The 24688-nt window shown below is 41.8% G+C and overlaps 1 protein-coding gene across 1 annotated transcript in view; it reads right to left on the bottom strand.

Moving 5' to 3' along the window:
• The window catches only part of MORC1 (MORC family CW-type zinc finger 1), a 54043-nt gene extending 29786 nt beyond the window's left edge, over positions 1–24257 (bottom strand). The window contains exons 1-14 of the mRNA XM_077342158.1: positions 24114–24257; positions 22174–22227; positions 20907–20941; positions 20098–20166; positions 17119–17206; positions 15960–16068; positions 13346–13505; positions 11892–11991; positions 11209–11340; positions 10324–10400; positions 9394–9467; positions 6741–6826; positions 5889–6032; positions 4207–4361 (exon numbers count right to left, since the gene is read on the bottom strand). Coding sequence (XP_077198273.1) covers positions 4207–4361; positions 5889–6032; positions 6741–6826; positions 9394–9467; positions 10324–10400; positions 11209–11340; positions 11892–11991; positions 13346–13505; positions 15960–16068; positions 17119–17206; positions 20098–20166; positions 20907–20941; positions 22174–22227; positions 24114–24184 — 1354 coding nt within the window. The 5' untranslated portion in view covers positions 24185–24257. The remainder of the gene's footprint in view (positions 1–4206; positions 4362–5888; positions 6033–6740; positions 6827–9393; positions 9468–10323; positions 10401–11208; positions 11341–11891; positions 11992–13345; positions 13506–15959; positions 16069–17118; positions 17207–20097; positions 20167–20906; positions 20942–22173; positions 22228–24113) is intronic.
• Positions 24258–24688: the final 431 nt, after the last annotated feature.

The following is a 24688-nucleotide window of genomic DNA, read 5'->3' on the forward strand; positions in this document are numbered from 1 at the left end:
AGTGCCTGTAAAATGGCACTCTTCCACCAAGTATATGGTTGAGGCCAAGGCCAATACTTATTGACATCTGAATCTCTCCCCCCCCACTCTCTCTCCCCCCTCCAAGCCAGGGTTGTAAACTCCTTTAATTCATCTGTCCCCTGGTTTTAGTGATGGAGCATGTATTTCTTTTAACAGATTGTTTTAATTGTAATTGGTTTTATATTTTATGTATTGAGTTTTAATTGTTGTCAGCCACCCAAAGACTGCAGCCAGATGGGTGGCCTAAATAAATAAATACACTAAAGTCAAGAACAGTCCCTGTTTGCCAGTATCTGACTCCAGTATTTTGTTCCAATTTTTTGCCTTGTTTTATATTTTATTATTGCCCTTCCCTAGGATTCCAATTACTTCCTTAAATCATTACAAATTAACCACATGAACAGGAAGTAGATTATTCAGTCATGTAGCATGCACCTGTGTGTGTTTGTGTATGGCTTTTTTGCCTAATTTTTAGTAAAAAAAATCCAAACCTTTTTGACTTTCAAATGGAAACTAGAAGCATGACTAGAGATTAGGATCTAGAATACCTCAAAGGGCTCAAATTCCCTCACTGACAGATCTCACTGACTAATAGGCTTGCCACCCTCCAGATTGGAGCTGGATCTGAGAATTACAAATGATCTCCAGAGTATGGAGATCAGTTCCCCTGGAGAAAGTGGCAGCTTCTGAGGGAAGAATATGGCACCATGTCCCTCCCTTCTTTGCTGGCTGACTCTGTGTCAGTCACACCTTCTCAGACTGATGTATTTCAGAAGCTTGTAGAGAGGTTAACATGGGGCACCTTGAATCTTGCACACTACTCTGATAATCTTTTAGAACAGGATTCAAAATGCACTTGATTATAGATGGAACATCAGGCAATCATACTGGAGCCTTTAGCAATATAAAATATTGGGGAGAGGACTTAGGCATCTTTGATAAATGAACTGGGTTCTTATAAGCCATCCCTGTGGAATATCAGAGGTTCTGTTCTCCTTGAAAGGACAAGGGTATAGCAGTCCTATTATCCTAAGAAAATGTTGGAAACAATGATAGCACAATACAAGAAGGTCACTGGAGGAAGGGGCAAAGGGTGGCTGACTTTGGTTCATCAAAATGCTGGATGACTGGTTGCATACTAACTGAATGCTGACTACTTGCCATGTATGGTGAACTTCCAGGGACTTAAATCTGCTGGCTTTGTTTCATTTTAAGAACTACGTGAAGAGCTTGTTCCCTTCAGTTACAGGTCTGAATATAGCCAGCGTTACAAGCAGGGTCACCAGCTCTGGATGAAGAAATTGCTGGAGATTTGAGCGCAAAGCCTGGGACTTGATTTTACTGAGGTATAATACTGGACCTCATTGAGGTATAATTTCACTTCCCAAAGCTGCCCTTTCCTCCAGGGGAACTGATTTTCAGGATCTGCAGACCAGTTGTAATTCTGACATTTCCAATCAAGACATGGAGATTTGTGACATCAAAATATGAAAACATGCCCGGTCTCTGGCTGAGCCACTCTGAGATGCTGCCAATGGACTCTTGTGGAGGCAGGTCTGTAAAGGCAAGCTCCTCCATGGTGCCCCCCCCTCTTGTGCAACAGCCACCAGCCATGGATGAGGAGGTTTCCTGTTCCCAGACACAGGAAGAGATCCATTTTTCTTTGCATATGTAGCAACGACATCCAGCCACCTTATTCTGACATTCAGCAAATGAGCACCTAGCATCTTGACTTTCAACATTAACCAAACAACTGTAGTTGAACAAGTTTGAAGACAAAGATGTAAAAGGGCTTAGTAATTATTTAAAACATTTTAAAATACATATAAATATTAATGATTAAATCAGATTAAAAATATGCAGAGGTTCATCTACATTTGCATATGCTCACAGGTTTAATTTAATGAAAAGAATACATAAACATATTTGCCCATCAGCTTCTCTACTGGGTGAATAGTAATTGCTTATCAGCTTTTATTAGCAAGAAATATCTTGCAGTTTTCTTTCTTTTTGTTCTCCTCTTGATCATATGACATAATATTTATTTTTGGGGGTATTAAGAATCTTATTCTTAAAGGTCACTCAACCAGTGATGGCCTTAGCACATTCTGGTGGACTGGGGTAATTAGCACTGTCGCCATATTCCTTCAGTCCTAAAACTGATGTATCCTCTCCCATAAATCCTGCATAGGCATGGTTGAGAATGTCCATCTTCTGAGCATTGATTGCCATCTGTTCCCTCTTTGAGGAAAGTGACATAGACTATCTTAGGGTATGTCTTGTACCAGCCTTGCTTCTTTGAAGTGGATGCCACATCTAGTTTCAGATGGCAGGGGCTACCAAAGGAGGGCCTCTGAAGATGGCAAGAGTATATGGGAGGAGGCAGTCCTTACAGTAAGTTGGTCCCTGGATGTTCAGGGTTTTCTCAGGCCCAGAAACAAATTGAAAGTCAATGTACATGGAACAAGACTAGAGCGATATGGTTCCTACAACCCACTGCAGTCAGTATTCAGCCTACAGCATTCTATAGCTTCTGTATAGTTTTCAAGGGCAGCCCACCTAGACTACATTGCAGTCATCTAACTTAGATGTAGCCAGGGCATGCACCATAGTGGCCAGATGATTTTGCCCAGGCCACTACTGGCTCAACAACCAAAGCTTCTGAAAAGTACCCTGGCAAGAGAAGAAGAAGAAGAGTTGGTTCTTATATGCCGCTTTTCCGTACCTGAAGGAGGCTCAAAGCGGCTTATAGTCGCCTTCCCATTCCTCTCCCCACAACAGACACCCTGTGGGGTGGGTGAGGCTGAGAGAGCCCAGATATCACTGCTTGGTCAGAACAGTTTTATCAGTGCCGTGGTGAGCCCAAGGTCACCCAGCTGGCTGCATATGGGGGGAGTGCAGAATAGAACCCGGCATGCCAGATTAGAAGTCTGCACTCCTAACCACTACACCAAACTGGCCAAAACGCTGCAACCTATTTGGTCAACAGGAGGCCTGGATCCATGAGCACACATCCAAACACACTGAAAACACATACAAAGCTAGCTAAAAGGAAATCAGGAAGGAATGGCAAAATAACAATTTTAGGAAAAGCAATATATACCAGTCTCCAAAGAAAAGGTCTGGAGGTAGCAGCAAAACCAATAGCATTTCATGAAAAGTAGTGTGGGTATGATGTACAAATCCAAGAGTGTGCACACACTCTGTGGAGCAGGATGCTATATTTTATAGGGTGAAATACTCCCTGGGGCTGTCTGACATATTAGCCCCCAAACAATAGCTTGATGGATTTTCTGGAGGAGCACAATAATCTGGAGGAGCTTGAGGAGCTTTCTTGAGGAGAGGGAACTATAGGTGTAAATAGTGCTTGATGACCCTGTGAGTACCAGATGGGAAAAGCTTCCAGGTTTTGGGAACAGCATTAAGTATTATTTAATTAGGATGGGTGAGGGGAAGTGAGGCTGGATGCTGATGAGTTCAAATCAAGGTGAGGCGATAAGTTCTTGGGATATCCACTAACCTAATTATTTGTCTCTCTGGGATGGGGTGAACATTATTATTGGGTTAGCTATTCTTTCCCGCACTTTTAAGCTACATGCTCAGAATTGTCTTAGGCTGGCATCCATTTTAGTGTTATTTAGTGTCAGGCAGTGTGTTGCTTGTGATATCTGAAATTATATTAGAGTGTTTATGGTTTTCTATCTTTAAACTGCCCCTCAAGCATCTGATGGATGGAAATGGAAGCTTTGGGATCAGTAGAATGCCTCCAGGATTTAAAAGATTTTGTCTGAATCACCTTTAATTTAGAACACTGGTTACCAGGCATACTCATTTTCAATGTCTTCTCTTTATGGTTATTTTTCCCCATAATGACCTTAAAAACAGCCAGAATCAGACAGTATCAATAAAGAATTATTAAAAAGCATGGAAGGCTGCATGACCAACCATCTGTCTTTAATGGCAAATGGATGGTTATTGTGACTGGAATTTATCTACAGACCCCCAGTATAAAGAACCTGATTTTGTTACTTAGTCATTCACCTTCCATGGAACTATACTGGCATCATTAAAAACTGGATATTCCATGCAGTCAGTACCGCTCCACATACTTCTCCACACCCTTCTACATGGAAGGGTTGGAGGCTGTTATGTCAAATGAATCAACTTCCAGAAATTCTCACTTACTGATTCCTATGTCTTTCCAGTATTGGAGAAGATAGCTTTCCATTGATTTCAACAAACGGTTGTATTGCCTAACATTGGCAAAGGACTGCTTGTTGTGAGTTGGTTCCATGGCTTCTAAAGGTAGGTCAACCATCCCTACAGCTCCAGCACCCAAACTGCAGGGATTAAAAGAAAATGTTAGTATAAAGGCAAACATTTTAGTCACAGACATTTTAATTGCATCGCAAACAGGTATGTCTGGACTTATGACAAGCTGTCTTTGTGATGTGTTCTCAGCTGTTTAGTAACATAAATGAGTAATTTTTTTTATTTATAATGAATAATCTGAATTAACAACATGTCCTAGTCCAAAGGTCCATCCACTTCCTTTCAGACATTCTTATGAGAAACATGCAAGGGTGCTATTTAGGAATTATTAATACTTTTGGCGTGCACAAGCAAAAATGTAAACAGCACAGAGCAGCTCTGCTTGTGTAAGATATTGTGTGGCTAGCACTCTCTTCCCTGTATCTTACAACACTCAGAAATTGCTTGTCCAACTGCTTGGGCAAGTAGAAAAATGATTCACAATATGCTGTGCTTCACTTAATGCAAGGGATTATTGTGATTCCTCCCCCACCCCCACCACACACACTTGCACAAGTATGCAAGCACATGCGGAAAAACAATGTATTTATTTAAAAGAGTTTTATGCCACCTTTCCAACCAATCAGGGTCCACAAGGGGATGAACATAAAAAGCATTAAAACATTCAAGCAAAATTACAAAATTATTCAATTAAAATACAGAAACAGCACTAGAAGGGCCAGTAAGGGGATAAGTCAGATGAAACAAAAGTTTTCACTTGCTGGCAAAAGACACTGATAGAGGGAGACAGGTAAATATCCTTGGGGAGGGAATTCCAACGTTTTGGTGCCTCTACTGTCCTTTCTCAAGCTGCTACCCATCTAGCTTGAGATGGCAGGGGCAATTGATGCAGAGTCTGCAAAGATGCCCAGAGTGCACAGGGAGGTTCATGTGGGAGGAGGTCCTTAGGGCATGTTGGTATTTATACTCCCCCCTTCCTCTTCAATGGGGACCTGAACTAGCTTGCAGCTCCCTTGTCATAACAACATTTACAGATGCCAGTTTCAGGTTGAGAAACTCCTGGAAATTTGAGGGTAGCTACCCCCTATCTCTTTATTTCCACAGCCTTGTCCTATGTCACTTTTAAAGTATTTGTTTAGATGATTGCAAAGTGTAACAAAATGTGAACTGCTGGATAACAAGAGACAGCAATAGACGATTGCAAATTGCAGGTAGAAAACAAAGTGTAGAAATGTTGATTTATATTTCCCTAAATATCCATGACCAGCTCTAAGAAATAAATTCTCTAAATGAAGTTACAGAAATATTTATGTGTTTAAGAACTTGAAATCTCCTAGCAATAAAAATGTCCCCTCCAAGCCTTAAATTGATCTTCAGAGTTGCCAACTTCCAGGTGGGGCCTAGAAATGTAGTGGGATTCTATCTGATCTCCAGACTACAGAGATAAGTTCCTTGGAGAAAATGACTGCTTAAATTCTATGGTATTATCCCTGAAGTTCTTGGTGGACTCTATGGCATTATACTTGGAGTCCTGAGACTCCTCCCCCAGAGTTGGCAACCCTACATTCAAGCCTTAGAAAAGAAGAAAAACTTACTAAGATCCAAGTTTCTTCTGAGGCCCCACCTTCTCAAACACCCGAATCAAACGACTATTGCTGTAAATAAGCATTCCTTCTCGACTTCTATCTTGAATGTTCATTCCGAACATTATGAAGACTGTTTTTGACTTTACAAGGATTCTGAATGGAGAAGACAAGCACCTTCAAAATAGGTTTCCTATTGTGCCTGAAAGCTCCTAACTGCCACGAGTAATTTAGGTATAGAAGTACAGATTTTTAAGTCAATTTAAGACTGCTAATGTTAAAAAGGATTACAATCAATCAGAAAATAAACACGAATGCCTTAAATGCAAGCTGAGGTTTTCCCAAATCAGTATCAGAAAAAGAAACCGAGTTTGAAAAACTGAATTTCTTTTTCTAATATTGGTGAAAACATAACTTAAAAAAAAACATCCATGTTTATTTTCTGATTGAGGAATAACTATTATTCTGCAATTTTCCACATTTGGGCTTCTTCTAAACCATCCTATAAAAACTTTTTTGTTGTTGTGTTTATTACTAATACTCTTTTAGGAAAAAATGTATTCCTAAACACCTCAGCCCTAAAACTCATTAACATTTGAACAATTTTACTATTGCTGTTGAAACAAAAAGCAAAACAAAACACTGGCCATTTCGAACTCTCATAAGCACAGTAGTATCTAAGCTAACGGCAGAACTATGAAAACATAATCATAGAAATATTATCACATACATGTTTCAGAAATGGTTTATGTTTCAAGCCGCCCTTTGTTATTAAAGGAGGACATTGTCTATTTTCACATACAGCTCATTTTTTTCTGTTGCAACAGCAATTTCACAAAGCAGATTCACTCTGTCTTCACTTGCCTTTGCTCGTCTTTGCATTTCCTCCTCAATCTCTTGTCATTCCCCACAGCATCCCTTTCTGCAACCTGAGCAACCTCTATTTCCAACTTTAGAAAGGAAGAACAGTAGAACAAGTTATCGTTTCATATATTGACTTGAAAACAATCTTCTCTAAAGTGCAAGGAACTGCTACTGGAAACCTGCAACTGAGGCTGGATTATCACTCCACAGAGATCCTGTAAATCAAACCTGCACAGTTTAGGATACCTGGAGTCAAGTCTAGTCTACCTATCATATCCTGTGACCTGCCAGTTCCTTAATAACCCTTCTAGGATGATTTGGACAGTGGATTCTAGGGTATTATTCCCCACTGAGGTCCCTGTCCTCTCTAGGCTCCATTTCCAAATCTTCAGGAGTTTCCCAACTTATATCTGGCAGACCTCCTTTTCCCTCTGCTCCAATATCCAGGGAGGACCTGGCAATCCTATAGTAAAAAGACTCTGGATTTAGCAATAGTACAGCTCAGTTCTTTCCTTTATACTTTCAACAAAATGGATGGAAGTGGTATGTTGTGAATATAACAAGGTGCTATTGTATACACAGGCTGGTGTCCGTGGGGCTTCAGAAGACACAAATAAATGTCTTTACAATTGATGATTGAAAGTAAGAGATAGCATACCACAAGGAGCCATTCATTACATGGTGAATGTATATTGTTTCCACATTTTTCATACCAAGACATATCTCTTACTTTGGATTTAAATTTTGTTCTTTATTTAAGGTCACCCAAGAAGCTTCTGAATAGAGTTTACATCTTAATTCAGGAAGCTGCAGCATTAGATTGCTGCAGAGTAATCCCACAAAGGCCTGGTATGGTACTCACTTCACAGCCTTACCAAATTTGGAGTCATTCACATGCATGTATATGACAATAAACATAATGGATTTTGTCTGGAATCTAATCCCTGTAAAAAGGAGCACAAATGTGTAAAGTGCAAATCAGCAGGTAAGAGGGAGAAGCTGAACCTTCCCTTGTTTTGCATGAAACCACTTTTTAAAAGCTGCTTTAAATCATAGTGGGATCTCGGGACTCCTTCTAGTTGGAAAAACGAGTACTATAAAAAAGCAGATTTGAATGGGAAAACATGGGTGGAGAAAACCTTCAGTTTCCCACTCAACAGCCCATACTGTGCTTTTACAGCGCAAACCTACGTAGAAATGAGTAAAACAGTAGAAATCAATGAGTTTAAATGGATGCAACTCAGTTTAGGATTGCAATGTATCCTGCACTGCCACTTTGCAGGGAACAGGAAGATTTTGGTTGGGTCCTCACCCCATTATGGCTATTTTATTTTTAGCTATACACCAGAAAAACATACAGGAACTAGATTAATTGGTTGTTCCTTATTCACCATTTCCCCACCACTTCTATAAATTATCTTGACTGAAACGATGTCATTTATATTTATGTACAACACATTTATATTTATATACAACACAAGCCAAACCACTGGCAATCTGTAACTATGTAGTTGTGGTCCAGAGTCAAGCAAATAATTACAGTGGGAATTAGCACCAGTGAATGTACCTATGAATATAAATGATCATTTGTGCAGGTACAATTAGGCTATAATTATCACACTGGAAGTCTTCTGAAGTGCAAAGTGCTTCCTAAACATTCTTTAAAAAAATAATTAAAGTCGGAGCCAAGGCAGTTTAATAATAACTTTTATAGGCCTCAATGAAAGTAAATATGCAATTAACATTGTCTGAAAGTCTTTCCTACTGTTTAAAGGTCATGCTAGGCAAAAACTCCAAAGCCTATATTTTCAAGCAATTAACTTATAAGGCTAATGAAGTAGCAAGGCTAAATATGACAAACACCGATGCTATAAATGAAAGTGGCAGGTCAATAGGGGTGGATGAGTATAAAGTGCAGGACTACTATAAAGAACTAGAGAATTATCTTGCCCAAGGCCATTGAAATTAATGGAGGACAGTACAAAACTGGTACCAGGCAGGTAATCAAAGGAAAACCCAGTGGCAAGTGCTGGGACTGCATTTTCAGGCCTCAGGATCAAACTACACATCACATTATTTAACAAATCAGGGCCAGGTTGTCTGATCCCAAATTGCTATCCTCATAGGCACAGCACAGCTGTGGGGAACATAAATTTTAAAGCCTGTGAAGGCTGAATTCGGCTTGGGGGCATGGTGGACAGAGGGGAAACTTCTGTCTCTCTCCACTCCACTGCAGCCCTGAGGTGACTCATACTTCCACATGCTTCAAAAACACCATTCCTCACATCTGCAGGTTAGCTCCAAAAATGCACTGTGTGGTTTGGCCTTCAGACACATATTAAAATGTAGAAAGGATCAGGAGTGTGCAAGATTCTCCCTAACCTGGATTGGTTACGTCTGGCATAAATACTAGGAGTCAGACATGGCTTATTGCAGCTTCCAGACCAAGCCACGGGACTCAGGAACTGACCCTGGAATAAAAAATGTACCCAAATCCACATTGGACAGCCACCCATCTACAGCCTCAATTTAACGCTATCACATGGTCCCATGCTGTTTCACAGCTCCCAATAACATCAATGGCCCTTGCACAATTGACAATGTCTAAAGAACAGACTATAAATACTTTAGAGTTTTATTTTTTATATCATACCTCACTGTCTCTATGCAAAAGAAATTCTTGCAGATGTTTTTGTCTGTCCTTTGCTTCTTTCTTGGCATGTTTGGCTACAAGCACAAGCATTTGTCAAACAAGGCAACAATATTGGTTCCAGCTACACTTGTTTGTGACAGTGGATATCATTAACACTAGTGCCAATCCAGGATGTGTTTGGATTGCATCAAACAAGTCAAACAGCTGTTGAACAAGTCTGCAGCTGTCTGCAAAATAAAGTTCAGAATCAGAAGCAATAGGCTTCTTCAAACAGGTCTGATCTTATCCTCGTCTCTATAGTCCAAGCTGGAAACTTGGGGTAGGAAGAAGAAAAGATAAATTAGCTGCCTCCACCCCAACAGGCTATATCTAAGCAAGGCTGGGGTGAATCAGAAGAACCTGACTTCTAACTGCTCAGCTTGGAATTGACATCTGTCCCCTCCCCTTAAAAAATTCTTCAGGGTCTAGCTTCATTAGCTGGGAGCCAGTTTCTGATGGCTGAAACTAGCCTGTTCCTGCAAAGAGTCATAAACAGGTTGCAAACAACCCAGTGTTCAGTTGGCTGCCTGATAACCACTGGTGAACAGGAAGTGAGCTGAATCGGCAGATGTTTGAATATCCTTACCCCTAAGCAGAAGTGCAAAATGCTTTACATAAAAGAAAGCATTCTGCACGTGTTGTTTAATGTGTTTTTGCCTCTGGATTTTCTTGTGCAAAAAAAAGAAAAAAGAAAATTTACTTCTATAATGCATTATAAGTGCATTATCCAAAGTGTGTGGCATGTCATTTCTCCCAGGGAAGGAACAGCTAAGAAGTAAAAGCTACAATTTAAGTACTACCTATTTCTTTTTTCAAGTAAAGTTAGCAGCCACCCAGATAACTTTTAGAAACACAAAAAGGTTGTTATTAAGATTACAGGAGATTGCCTACCAACAATCAGTTCTGTTTCTGCTGCTTTTGTTTCATTTGTAGCAACTTCTTTCCATCGTGAGATATATGGATATTTCCTGTTAAGATACAAAATAGAATAGGGCTAGTCTTCTATCTTATTCACAACAACCCTATTATTCTTATTTGTAGAAGGAGAAGGCAGACATTCAGATGACTGGCTAACTTATTCCCTGCTTACCCCATGCATTCGATGTAACATCTGAATGGAAGCTATGCACATATGCTCAACAGCAGGCTGTTGCAGAAGTTACAGTTTACCGCACATGCTAAAAATGCACCACATGCAATCCTTTCAGTGCATGCCATAGCCATTTTGTCCGAGTGGCAACATGTCCCTTTGAAACGGACACTGCAGACACTTGACAGAGCTGGATCTCTACACTCACGTGCGCATTTAGTACAGCAAAGCCAACCAGAATTGAGCAGCTTCCCACCTTTTAAGGGCACAGCTTTCTTGTAACAGATGAGAGTCCTGATTCACCTTGCTTAGCCTTGCTTTGTTCAGGTTCCAAGATTTGGACTCCACTACGGAAATGAACTCTTAGGTGGACTAAAATGTTTTTGTGACACCTTTAGAGAACAGCTTGAGCAACTTTCACCCAGTGCAGGGGGAAAAAATCTGCTGAGAGGTGATTATCTTATGCAAAGTGTTTCTTGCTCAGGGGTCAAAAGTGTTTGGTCACTGCTGATTACCTTTTAACGGTCCAGTCTGCCAGGGTGGCTGGAACTTGGCTGAGATTATAAATTGTTCTGCCATCAACGTCAATTCTTGTCATAGCCAAAAAGAGTAGTTAAATGCTTCCAGACACATTACTTAGACAATTTAAACATCTAGCTGTGAAATAGCAAGACGAGCCAACTCACCTGGGCCTATAAAAGCAGTACGGTAAGCGTTTGGTTTCTACTTTCTTGGCTTGAATGAAGATCCTCATTCGGGGCTCGAAGTACAGCAGAGCTGTATAAGCCCTCAGAGACCATCGCTCTGGAATGCTGCCACTGAAAAGTGTTTAAGGTAGAATAACTTAAGGCCCCAAAGGGAGAAAATGTACTATATGCAGTGCTTTTTTTGTAAACCGTACACACACACAGTCTGTTGCGTGATGAAATGAAACGGATGCTAGCCATTGGTTTTGTGAGGGTTCTATGCCTCACATGGAAGCTGGCAACCCTAAGAGGAGGTCACTCTGTGCACAACGGTCCTGACCCAACTCAGGTTCATGCACAACAAGGACGTATGGAATTCCAGAATATGAACCTTACCTCCTCTCTCCAGTGTTTTCTTGACCTGACCATGCTGGTTGGGTGGCTGCAGAGGCATTATGCTTTTTTTAGACCCCATTTCTAATCCCCAAGGAATATTTCCAACCCAGGGGTAGCCAACCTCCAGGTGGGACCTGGAGATCTTCTGGAATTACTGCTCATCTCCAGATATATAGAGATCAGCTCCTCAGGCAAAAGTGGGTGCTTTGGGGGGGGGGAAACTCTGTAAATGCCCCAGTTGACTTGATTATAAGGAATATTTAATTAATTCATTATGACAAACTTACTTTTCCTGTTCTCCAGCAATCAAAATATCCTCTTCATCCGACTGAATGTCGAATTCAGGCTCACCATTGAGTTTCAAATTGTATATCACCACCAGAGTTCCTAGATGTAAATATTGGTTATCGTCTATCCATTCGTAAAGGTATCAATTAAAATGGGTAGCAAGTGACAGTGTAGTAAATCGTTACCACTGTCAGGATCACAGGATTACACTCTTTAGAACAATTCTACAGCCACCTGATGTTTCTGAACTCAGCCCGTTAGAAGTCGGACTGTGTAAGAGGGCACACACATCTGCATAGGGTTTGCATCTAGCAGCTTTGAACAGGGCAAGGGAGAAGATTACTCTTGAAGTCAGAATTTCTCAAAAAGAAGACATGCAGATTCTGCATCAGCAAGAAGGTCACTGTAGCATATAGGCTTTCTTACCATGGAAATCTGCACAGATTGGGCTGACCATCCTATTTCAACCTAAAACACTTTTACATGAAGGCAGAAAGCCAGAAGGGAAGTGGGGGCTCTTGAGTGTTTTGCCACATGTATGATTATCTATTCACTGGGCAGGAATCGTGGGTAAGTTCTTGATGCATGAAGTTCTAGGTCCTCAGGGAGCAGCAACATCCCCTTAATGCTAGGACTTCCGACTTGGAGAAGCTGAGGGAGACAGAATGGTTCATAGACAAGAACTTCTGGGCCTTACTACAATGGTCCTGTGCAGACAGGTAATGTCTGATTACGTAGTGGAATCTATGACAGGCATTTTGATTTCATGGTGACTGGGCTGCATGTCAAACGTGGTGGGCATTAGGTGCTGTTTAGATAGGTTGATAGTACTGGGGAGGATTGCATGTTGGCACCAATGACACTGGGAAATGTTGACTGGAAACAGTGATGGTTTGAGTCAAGCAGAGCCATAAGAAACTCAACCCCCTCCCTCCAAGATGGAGGTCCTGTGGCTGGGAAGGAAAGGGCCGGGAGAGGAAGCATGTTTACCTCACTGGATGGTGTGCAGCTAATGGCTACACAATCCACTAGGAATACAGTTGTGATTCTTGATGCCTCTACCTATGGAGGCTCAGGTCACCAGAGTAGCTCAACTGGCATTCTACCATCTCCATCAAGCTAAGTTACTAGCGTCTTACCTGAGCCTGGAGCACCTAGCCACAATGATCCACATGATCACAGTGTAATGCTGAGAGAGTTCTGACTGAACTGCTCTGCGACAAGCCCAAGATCACCCAACTGGCTGCATGTAGAAAAGTGGGGAATCAAATCCAGCTCTCCGGATTGGAAGCCACTGCTCTTAACTACTATGCCAAGCTGGCAGAAACATTGGGCCCATATAGTCATACTTTCTTAACCTCCAGGTTCTGAATTCAATTAAGTTTGGGTTAAGCACACCAAGGGATAACATCACACCTAGAGTAAGAAGACTTTGGAGGGATAAGAAACTCACCCCTTTCTCTATAGATAGCATCAAACTGCTGCATCAGTTCAGCTTCACTCTTAAAAGGAGAATATTTATAAATGATAGACAACTGGGTAGCAAATTTCTCAGGATCATCCATAACTGGGATTCTTGTACTACTCGACCAGGAAGGTATTGGAATTATGACCTATAAAGGAAAGCAAAAGGGAGAGTGGCTCAATCTAGGGATATTCAAGCACAGCAGAAAGCTGGGGGCCAATTGCTTTATTCTCCCATTCTCTCTCGAGGGATGCACTTTGCTCTTCCCTTTCTATCTAGGAGGTGGGAAGTCAAGAGTGGCAGTGACGATCAGCACTTCTGTGGTGCACACGTGATGCATCTGCCCTCAGGGTTATTTTCCTTCTGCAACCTTTTAACATAACTAGAAGGGCAAGTCTATCTATTTTGCTTCTGGATCCGTTTTGCTACACCACAGATTTAATCAGCTGAACTACATAAGTGATACTTTAAAAAGCAAAAGAAGTCTTGTCTGTTTATGAACATATTTATACCCCATTTTTTATATAGCATTAGGTGGCTTACAAATTCAAATCGTTAAAAAAATGAAATTTCACCTTACCTCCCTCCCTAAAACAATTCCTAAAAGCCATAAAAAGTTTTATTGAAAAGATTAGCCTGCAAAATACTTCAAAGGATATGATAGAAAAAGCACCAGCTCTGGCAGACTACTTAAATGGGGGCAAAGAGAAGATGTTCCTTGTACTACCTTGAAGAATAAGATCTTTTTCCAGCATAAGGTTCATACATTAGAACCCACCTCTTCAGATGCTATGAACAATCCTCACTTTGCATTTTGTTAAGAGGGTTGAAACAAACTGCAGAATCAAGGGATCACAAAATAAAAGTACAGTGTAACAGCATAAAATTACAGCTGGTGCACAATGCGGTTGCTAGGGGCCTCACGAGATCATCTTGAAGGACCCACATCCAGCCTATACTGAGGCAGCTACATTGGTTACCAATTGGCTTCTGGATCAGGTTCAAGGTTTTGGTTCTTACCTTTAAGGCCATCCACGGCCAGGCCCTGCTTATCTGGAGGACTGCTTCTCACCCCCCCCACCCCACTCCATAGGGCTGTTTGCTCTGTGGGTATGAATCTGCTGGTGGTCCTTGGCTCACGGGAGGCTTGACTGGCCTCAACTAGGGCCAGGGCCTTTTTGGTCCTGGGTCTGACCTGGTGGAATGAGCTCCCAGAAGAGCTGAAAGCCCTGACAGAACTCTTACACCAGGCATTTGATTGAGGCCAGGCCAGGAAGATCGTGTCTCTTCCTATATAGGTCCTGCAAGGACACTGCCTTGGGTATCTAGGCATAGTCTCTCTCCTGAGGTTGACTGTGGCTATTGGGGATGGATTGGGGAGTGGGTGGTTTTTTTTTATTGTTTTCTTGCCAACTTGGTTATTGTTATTGTTGAGGGGTCATATTGAAGTTTATTCTTTTACTGTAAACTTCCAGAAGCCAGACTGGTTTCAGGAGTGGCAGGGATAAATCAAAATATAAATAAAATAAAAAAAATTCAGATTTAACCTGGAATACAGGTTAACTTAAAATACAGGAATACTCAAGTGTTAGGCTAAGATATCCATTTATATCCGTGTTGTATATGACGTCAAACGGCTCACAACTAACTTACGGCACCCTCAGCAATGAGCTTTCAAGGCAACGGTTTGCCACTGACTTCCTCTGCAGAGATGTCCTTGGTGCTCTTCTACCTAAGCACCAACCTGCTTAGCTTCCAAGATAAGCCGAGGTCAGTTATACTGTTCCACATCCCATTCATTTATATAGTCTGGCAAAAATCCTAAGTCTCAGTTCAAGAAACAAGGGAGGTAGTGTTAAGCCCTTGAAATTAATGGTGGAGGTTCCTCTGGGAGTGATGCCACACTATAGGTGCAATTGCAATTTTTAAATTCCCCTCCCCCCCTTAAGAACCAGGAAGATGACAGTCCTGGCTCCTAGTGCATTATTAGTGAAGCCTATCTCAGATAACTACTTCTCTCTCAGAGGCCTTGGGTGGCAAGCCAGTTCTTCTTCCAGACTTGAATGTTTGTTTCTAACCTGAGCGATTCTTCAACAGGAAAAATGACAAAAATGTGTGGCATAGGGACAAAAGTAGCAATAGAAAGCACAGACGCTACCTTTTTCAAAGTCTTCTTCTCTAAATCTGGACTCACTCCAAATCAGTTGTAAAACTAGACTGTTGGCAGTAGATTTTATGGCATTTATGACATAAAAAGTTGCAGTCATAAATTATCTTTTTATCTAAGACAAACAGCTTTTTGAAACCAGCCAGTCTGCTGTCTCTGCTGCATGGCTGATTTCTTGTGACCTAAACGGACCCTTATCTGTTTTGTTTTTACCCACTGCCACATAGTAATAGGAGAGCAAGGGATTCAAAATACATATTTTTAAGTCACTCAGTATTCAGAGTGACGTTCAGTCACTTGGGAACAGGAGTTTTGTAGTGTTCACGATAGGGTGAGACCAGTATATTACTCTGTAGAGGAAAAATTGTCAATCAGTTACTGTTGGCTGTATTATAATCAATTACACTAAAGAGAACTAAAGAAAAATATAATCACCTCAGTGAGACCTTCTGTCTCACAAAACGTCTGAGAGAAAAGAAGGCATGTCATGGTACCCTCTTTCTTTGTGAATAATATGAAGTCTTTTCCAATTCGCATGGCTCCTCTATAGTCAGGACATGGGAAAAGACAGATTTCATAACAGTAGTATTTTTTTGTATATCAGTATGTTTAATGTAATGTTAGCATAATGTATAAACAAAGTGGATACCCCCGTTATTTGACAGGAAGGAATTTTACTTTTAGTTATAAATACTGTTTTCCTTTGTTCCTCATGCACTATATAGAATTGGGAAATTGATATTCAGTTATCAAAATCCCTTATAGACCACCTTCCAATTAAAAAAAATTCCCAGTGTGAGTTTGCAATCAAGAATAAAATCAATCAATAAAATCCAGTAAAACCACTTCAAAATATTGGTAGCCTCTAGAATCAGTCTACGAGATCTTCCATGAGCCCAACTTAACCCATTTTAAGCACCGTCCAGAAAAGAGAGGTGTTAAGATCTATCCAGAAGGCCCTTAGGGGAACTGTTCTCAGTTTCTGAAGGACTGCCAGGGTCAGGGTGCAGTAGCTGAACAAATCCTCTTCCAGGTTCCCATTAGCTAAACCTCTGCTGAAGATGCTTCCTGAAGAAGACTGATCATCGTTTGTAGCCTGGTTGATACGAAGTAAAAGTTGAGCTTGGAAACAAACTGGAAGTCAACATAGATGGTACAATGCCAGCTTAATATGGTCACTCACCCCCACATGGATTTTTGACGAAATGTTTTGTACCAACTGAAATTTCTGGACCATCTTTAAGGTCAGCCCCATGTAAAGTGTACTCAGTACTTTCTTTTAGACATACTTATTTTAAGGCAGTCGAGAATGCAAAACCATTTTTAGGTGCAATAATAGGAACAGTAAATACATTCACTACAAAGTAGAACCTGCATGTTCAGAGGCAGTAAACCTTTGAATATCCATGCCAGGAGGCAACATCAAAGGAAGGCCTTGGCCTCTATGCCCTGTTGCTGAACTCCAGAGGGACTGGTTGGCCACCATGTGAGACAGGATGCTGGACTAGATGGACTATTTCAGAGCACTTCTTGTGTTCTTAGTGAGGAAATGTTCTCCAAAACATTACAAACTGAATAAACACAGAACTCTCACGATTTAAGGCCGTTGCCATAGTGTCCAATCATCCCAGTCATGGTCCGCTTAGAAGATCTTCCAAAATACACAAGATCCGTAGCCTCACCTGCAATAGATTTATAATTGTTTTTTTTTAATTCCCTTTGGAGCAGTTGTTAGAATGATCATTGCATAAAAACTACAGGAATTGTAAATGAGGTGTTCACTTTAGTTTGTGGTGCCTGAACTACACAACACTTCTAAATGGATGTGTCAAGAATGAGGTAACTATAATTAATTCTGAATGATGCTTTACGGGACTTTCAATGTCTAAGTAACTCCCATTTATATTCTAGACTTTCAATGTCTAAGTAACTCCCTTTTAAATTCTAGAAAATATGTAGACTTATACAAATCATTTCCTAACCCTTTAACAATATTTGAGGATAGCTGAAAGTGAAAGAAAACAATCTATTGCAGAAGGCATGCCCAACTCCAGACCTACTAAGCCAGGTACAACCTGCCTGCCAGTGACAGGAGTCCCCTGGGGTCCAAAAGACCTCCTTTTTTTGTCTGGGTAGGGACACTGCCAAGTATTTGTTAGGTCCTGATATTCGTCTGCTGAGCTGGGCTCAAAAGCTGTATAGGTCTTTATTATATTGAGAAGGCAAGAATAGCAATCACTGTGCAATAGAAAAAGTAGGTTAATTGACTGGCCAAATTTTGGTATCGGTGCATTCTGTAATTAACTGCATTCCCTTTGCTAGTACCACTGAAATAACTTTTTCAAGCAGTGTGAACAAAACACATTTTTTTTTAACAAAGACTGATTTTATTTCTCTGAACATGTAAAGGGGGTTACAGCTAAAGTCAGAGAAAAGCTCCAAAGCTTTCTCAGTGGACAGGAACAACTGTTTTTAATGTAGACTACAGTTTCAGTTGACTGATCTGGATGAATGTGGCTTCTCTTGTGATGATCAAATATTGGGTTTTAAAAGCACAAAAGTGCTCAGTCTCCTGTTGTCCACATATTTGTTTTCTCTCCCCCTCCCCGATCTTCCTTAGCCGAAAACTACTGCTGATGACTGTATGCTTAATGTTAACATTTAAATGTAAATAATTTAGGAATAATGGTAGAGTATCATGAGAAACCCAGAATTCAATGTAAGCATGGCTTACGTGTTGCTTCAAATTCAGGGAAATAGCAATCATTCTTGTTTTATCACCATGTTAAGAGATTCAATACTCTATTCACAAACAGTTATTATGGACTGGTATTGCTGAAGTTTATGGATTTTCTCTAGAGTAACTTCTTTGTAAATATTCTTTTCACAGCAAATTTCTTAAATAATAGTTACAAGGAATACACTATATTACATTGCACTTTTGTGTGTCCTATTCTTGGTGGCTGCTGGCTGGTATATTGTTCAAGTTCCATACTTTTGGATAAGAAAGCAATGCAGAATTATATGTGACCTGCGTAGAAATGAATGGATTACCACCTAGTCCCTGCAATGTGGGGGTATTTAAAAAATGTAAATGAATTTATAGACAGCTAGAGGTGACAGCTGAATTTTCACCCTACTCATAAGTCCCCTGAAACTGCTTTTGCATAGTTTTTAATGGAAGTAGTCTGTGTGGAGAAGAGCAGTGCTCCACTTTATATTTCCCTTCCTCCCTTGAAAGTGATTTGGCATATCGAGAGTCATGCTGCAATCTTGTCCAGTTGCAGAGTAGAAATAAACATGTTTTGCCTAAGAAGGTCAAAGTGTCATCTGGAAACATCTGAAATGGAACCACCGACTCCTCATCCTGTATCTTGCACTGCTAAAGATATCAGCCCCCACTACCCGGCCACCCTTGTTTGCAGCCGCTTTTGAGTGGCGTCTGACATAACAAGCGGGACCCACCTGCAGACAGCTGCAGCAGGTACAAAGTCACCTGCTCCTTTCTCAGTCAAACCTTGCCATGCCAAGCTTCAAAGAACTAATTTTGCACAGTGGGGATTCTGAGAACACCTGGTATGCTCATCCTGGGAACAGTTTATTTTCAGCTTTGGGTTAACCTAAGCTGTTAGGCACAGATGCCCTGTTATCATCTTGACGCCTATAAAAAGCAGCCGTGATCCCATCTTATTAAGCTGTTTGTACTTCACGCCCAAAGGGTGGGAAACGTTCGCTCCAGATAAAGGAAGCCCCAGGGCAAAAAATAAGCTATTGTGCTTAACCAATTAGACTGCCCACGTGGCACTGAGCTTTAATCGATATAAATAGCTGACATGGCACAAGGTTACACAATCTTGACTGGGGCCCTGCTGAATGGGATTTTTACTCAGCAACATTCCATGGCAGATCACACCCGGGTGATGGTGAGAGCCAGCATGGGACAATGGCCTCTAATCTGGAGAACTGGGTTTGATTCCCTGTGCCTTCACATGCAGCTAGCTGAGTCACCTGAGGCACAGATCTCTTATTCTGTTCTCAAACAGCAGTTCTTTCAGAGCTCTCTCAGCCTCACCTATCTCACAGGGTGTCTGTTGTGAGCACCAGAAGGTAAAGGCACTTGTAAGCCACTTTGGGACTCCTTTGGGTATTGAAAAGCAGGGTGTAAAAGGTTGTCTTCTAGTCCACAACTCTGAGCACTACTCCATGCTGCCTATCCCTTTCCAGCAAGTCACCCCTTGATTTTACTGATCACCACCACCATATCAGAGCAGCAGATGTAAAGGAGGCTCACTCTAGGCTGCCAGACAGCTCTTGAGCTGTTCAAATGCAGCTCCTGCCCCATTCAAGAAAATAAGCTACTGAGGACTAGTTCATAGGACTGAGGTAACAGATGAAGAGAAAATCTGCCTAGCAGTGCTCTATATGACAGCAATGAAATACGGATTCTTAAGCGAAGGTTACGGAGCCAAACAGCTAATGGACCAGAAATGGCGCCAGGGTTTATTGCAGGGCTGGATCCCTCAGGAATTTGCCATTGGGCACGTGCTGAAAATGAGTCCAGGTATTAACTTACGAGGTGTCATGCCACATCCGTCGTCCAAAAAGCATAACATAAATCCACCTTGAAAGTTCTCGTTATTTACTGCAAAAGAGAGAAAGAAAATCATTATGGTCAGAATGGTTATACTTTTGCTTCAGTATATATTGTTCTGTTGTTTTAATGGGGTTTTACGGGATATTGTTTATGGCAGGGGTAGTCAAACTGCGGCCCTCCAGATGTCCATGGACTACAATTCCCATGAGCTCCTGCCAGTGAATGCTGATGGGAATTGTAGTCCATGGACATCTGGAGGGCCGCAGTTTGACTACCCCTGGTTTATGGTTTTAATGGTTAGCTGCCTCAAGGAGACAAAGTCATGAGAGGCACGATACAAATCCAAAAAAAAAGAAAAGAAAATGAGACTACAAACAATAAGATTAATCACACAATCCAAATATTGTTGGATTATACCACTACAAATTGAGGTGGGGGTGGTGTTTGTGTTTGCATGCTCCCACATAGGAAAAAACCTTGCATGTAAAAAATTATCTATTCACGGTCCTGCTTCCCTTCTCTTAAACAAAGGACCCCGAACGTCTAGTTTTCTGTACAGAAGGAAGATTTTTAAATATAATGGGAAAGTGTTCAAACATGATCTGCAGTCTCAAGTAATGCAGTCTAGCAGCGTATACATCATGGGTGTATTCCAACACTGTAGTCAGAACTCTGAAATATTTTTAATTATTTTAAATATATTTAGAAGTCAGACAGGGCTGACCCTACATAGCTTCTGAGATCTAGCATGTCCCTATAAACAAAAACAAAATTCAGATGGAACTTACCTGTAAAGATGTCGAGCCGAGTGGCACCAGCATCTCTGAAAATATCAGTGTATTTTTCTTTTAAAAATATGCAAGGTCAGAAGTGTCTATGTACAAAACTCAGAAGATTGTGTTAGGTAGAAATAGAAGATATCTGACTCATAGTGTACTCGCTTAGCCCATATCGTTGCCTTATGCGCTCAACATGGGCCAGCATTTGTCACCACAGCACCGATCAAAGCATTGAACCAAACATAGCTTTATGTGCCCTGAGTAGAGTTCCACATGGCAGCAGTTGCACCAGGCCACCAGCAGTGCATTGCTGTGGAGCTGCATGCTCCGCAGCAGTCCGTGTCCACACGCAGGACAACATTTCAGCACTGGATCTGCCCTGGCGTTGAAATGTGTCCCCCAGGGGAACAAAGCAGCAGTGGATTAGTTCTGCCACATGAGTGTTGTAGGAAGGTTGTAGGAAGGAAATGCAATCCCACCTTCCTGCAAAATAAAACTAAATGCCCTGGTCTGCCTCACAGCACAGCAAATGCCGCGAAGCCAACCATGGCATTTTTTGGGCACTGTAGGACAGGGAAGAGCCAGGCCTGGAAGGGTCTTCCCTCTCCACATGGGCCTGATGTGGGACAGGCCTTGTTGGACCTAAGTGGGCTAAGGGAACTTGGAAGAATCCATGTTCCCTTAGCCCGGGGCTTCTAGGGCCTGATTTGTGGCAGGCCCAGGAGGGTGGCAGCCTGGTGGCAACATCATGTGGAAGCAGGGATTTGCCCTGCTTCCATCTGACTGCCCTCTTGCACAGGGTAGAGAGGAATTATTTCACTGATTTTGCTATTGCACATGCAAACCAGGAGCAGCAAAAGTGGTGAAATAACTCTCCCTCCAATGAGATTTTCAGGCAAGAAAATTGCTGGGGAGGGCAGGAACCCTTCCTCCTCAACTTCAAGGCCATACATGATCTGGGCCCTACCTGTGGGACCCCCCCTCCCCCGATGAAGCAGAGGACTCAAAAGGTTTTATGCAGGTTTGTGATATGCCTTTAAAAAAATATTTAGGCTGATTCTAACAAAATACATCATGTGAGTTTTGCTTTGGGATACTGAGGACCAATGTAGCAATCTAGAATTTTTGTCTTAGAAAAATCAAATAGCTTAGTTGTGTATGCAGCACAGAACAAAGCAGCTTCCCCCGCCTCCCAATGTTCAGAGTTATCTAGCCCTGTTGCCACAAAGTTTAGCATTTCGCTTAACATAGCTGTTGAATGAAGGAATATATTTACCTGGAGTTGTCTATTAGTTCAGCCAGTGCCCCAAACAGAAAGTCATGTGTAGTGCTACAATGAATCATGACAAAAAAGAGAAGAAATAGAATCCCAAGACTGCAATAAATTGAACACTTCAGTATGATCTGAAACGCATATCTGCTTCAAAATATCCTTGTGAGAGAATAGTATTCTACCTTGAACCTCAACACACAAAAAGGAAACGGAAGCAATGCCTTTTTACAAATAAAATATAGCAGAAGAATGCAGTCCTTGTGCAGCATGACCCTATGCTTTTATTCACACACAGGCTCCATGGCATTCATAACCTCTTAACTTATTACAAGATTTTAGCCCACTATTCTGCCCCCATAAAGGCCACTAAAGTGGATAATAAGTTTCAACTTGCTACTTAAAACATCGCCTTAAAAACCAACACACAAATATAATTAAAGCTTATCGAAACACAAGCTTACGTAAAATACAAAAAAATTAAAAACAAGTCAAAACACTGGGGAGGGAGACTGGATCACTGGGGGGAATCCAAGCAAAACAAGCAAACAAACCAAAAGCCTTCTCCTGGGTTGCCACCCCCCTATGTTAAGAAGGAAAGGGCACCTGGGGGTTCTCTGAAGACGAGTGTACCTGTTGGATAGGTTCATAAGGGGGCTTGCAGTCCTTCAGGTACTTTGGTCCCAAACCACACAGGACTTTAAATATCAGTGCCAGAAACAAACTGCGAGTCAGTGTCAATGAAGCAAGACTGGAGTGATATGGAGATGATAAAGCCACTCCAGTCAACATCCTGGCTGCAGCATTCTGCCCCAAAGTCTCTGAACACTTTTCAAGGGCAGCCCCACATAGATGACATTGCAATAATCTAACCTCAATGTAACCCCAGGGCCTGTGCCACAGAGGGCAGTTCTTTTATGCCCTGGAAAAGCTGCAGCTGGCTAACCAGTCGAAAAGACACTCTTGGCCCCAGTTTCCACGTGCTTATCCGGCAGCAGGACCAGGTCCCACAGCCCTCCAAACTATGTTCTTTAAGTAGAGGGCAAGCCCATCCAGAATGGGTGACATCTTACAGCACCTTAAAAAGTAAGACTGGTTGTGAAATTAAACTTCTCCAGACATCCACTTCGGCAGGTGCAGCAGAAGTCTTCTAATCTACCAAAGTGTACGCTACAGTTAATATTTCTTTAAGGCGCCATAAAACTCTGCCGGTTTATATATAGCATAGCTAGCATTAATATGCTGCGGCATTCTTGGTTTCAAGTTTTAAAACGGAAAGTATCCAAATTTCTTCTGAAGGACTTGTTTCTGTTGACATTAAATTTTGCACTCCAGATCTACCCCAATAGGCAAACCTCCCCATTATTAGAAGTCAGCATTTGAAAAGTCAGCTCCCATTGGCATCTCTTTTAACCATGTCAGGACAGAGTCCTGGGTGAATGTGGGGATTTGAAAGCACGCCTTCAGCTGTAGGCGCACTGAGTGAACATGTAAATTATTCCAAGAAAAACCGTGGTGAACGTCTCTTTAAGCACTCGTGGATAAAATCCGATCCACAGATTCCCCTCGCCTTCAACTGATTGCATTGCTAGTATCGGATAAAGGAGAGAAGAGCCTGCAATGTCCATAAAAGGATTATTAAAATACTAAATAAAATAACCATGACAAAATGATTTTCTCAAGGGAATATTAAGAAAAAAATCCGTTTTAAGACTAAGGACAACTGGAATGTCTCAGTATTACTTTGGACACAGGCTAACCCTAACTGGGAGGGAAGCGTCATCTGATCTCAATAGGTAGGCGTTCTGCTGCAACGGACTTAAAAGCAACCCATTTAACGTCGGCGTTTCTTTTGGGCTCTCTCCACCCATCTGAACAAAGCCATCACTAATACGCGTGCTGGGCCACAAAAGAGACCGCTGACCGCGCAGGGCTCCTCCACTCACGAGTTTGCGTGCAGGTACTCCAGCGTCAGCTGCGCCCTGCAAAGCGTCGGGTAACAGCACTGGCCGGACATCGCCGCCGCTGGAAACAAACGAACGCGCCGCGGAGAAAATAGCCAGAGGGCGCCCCCTCGCGGGCAGTACGCGACCAGCCCGTCAAGGGCGGGGCTCTAATCAGGGCCACCGAATCGAGTTGGGTGAGTGGGCGATGGGCGCCCTCTAGCGAGGAGAATGTTCGTTGCAGTTGGGACCAATTTTGTTATTCTCCAGTGAGGTTATTCCCCCCCCCCCCCTTATTATAGCAAACAAGAGGCTGGCCCTTCGGTTTGCCTGGAAATTGTCCTCTTTGCCTGATCCTGCAGGTTGACTGTAATGACTACTGGTAAAGAGACCTTGAAGGCAGTCGTCGTGATAATAACAGGTCTAACCTGCTCCTGTATGAATTGAGTTTCAGGGACAATCTTTATGGCTGGTGAGGTCCAGCTTAAATCTTGCTTCAGGGGGATTTTATAGTGTAGGACCTGCAGTGATGGGTTTAAATGAGGTTTAGAACAGCACCAGCTAGATATCAGGAAAAC

This window comes from Paroedura picta, chromosome 6 (genome assembly GCF_049243985.1).
Source record: "Paroedura picta isolate Pp20150507F chromosome 6, Ppicta_v3.0, whole genome shotgun sequence".
Classification (NCBI taxonomy): Eukaryota; Metazoa; Chordata; class Lepidosauria; order Squamata; family Gekkonidae; genus Paroedura; species Paroedura picta.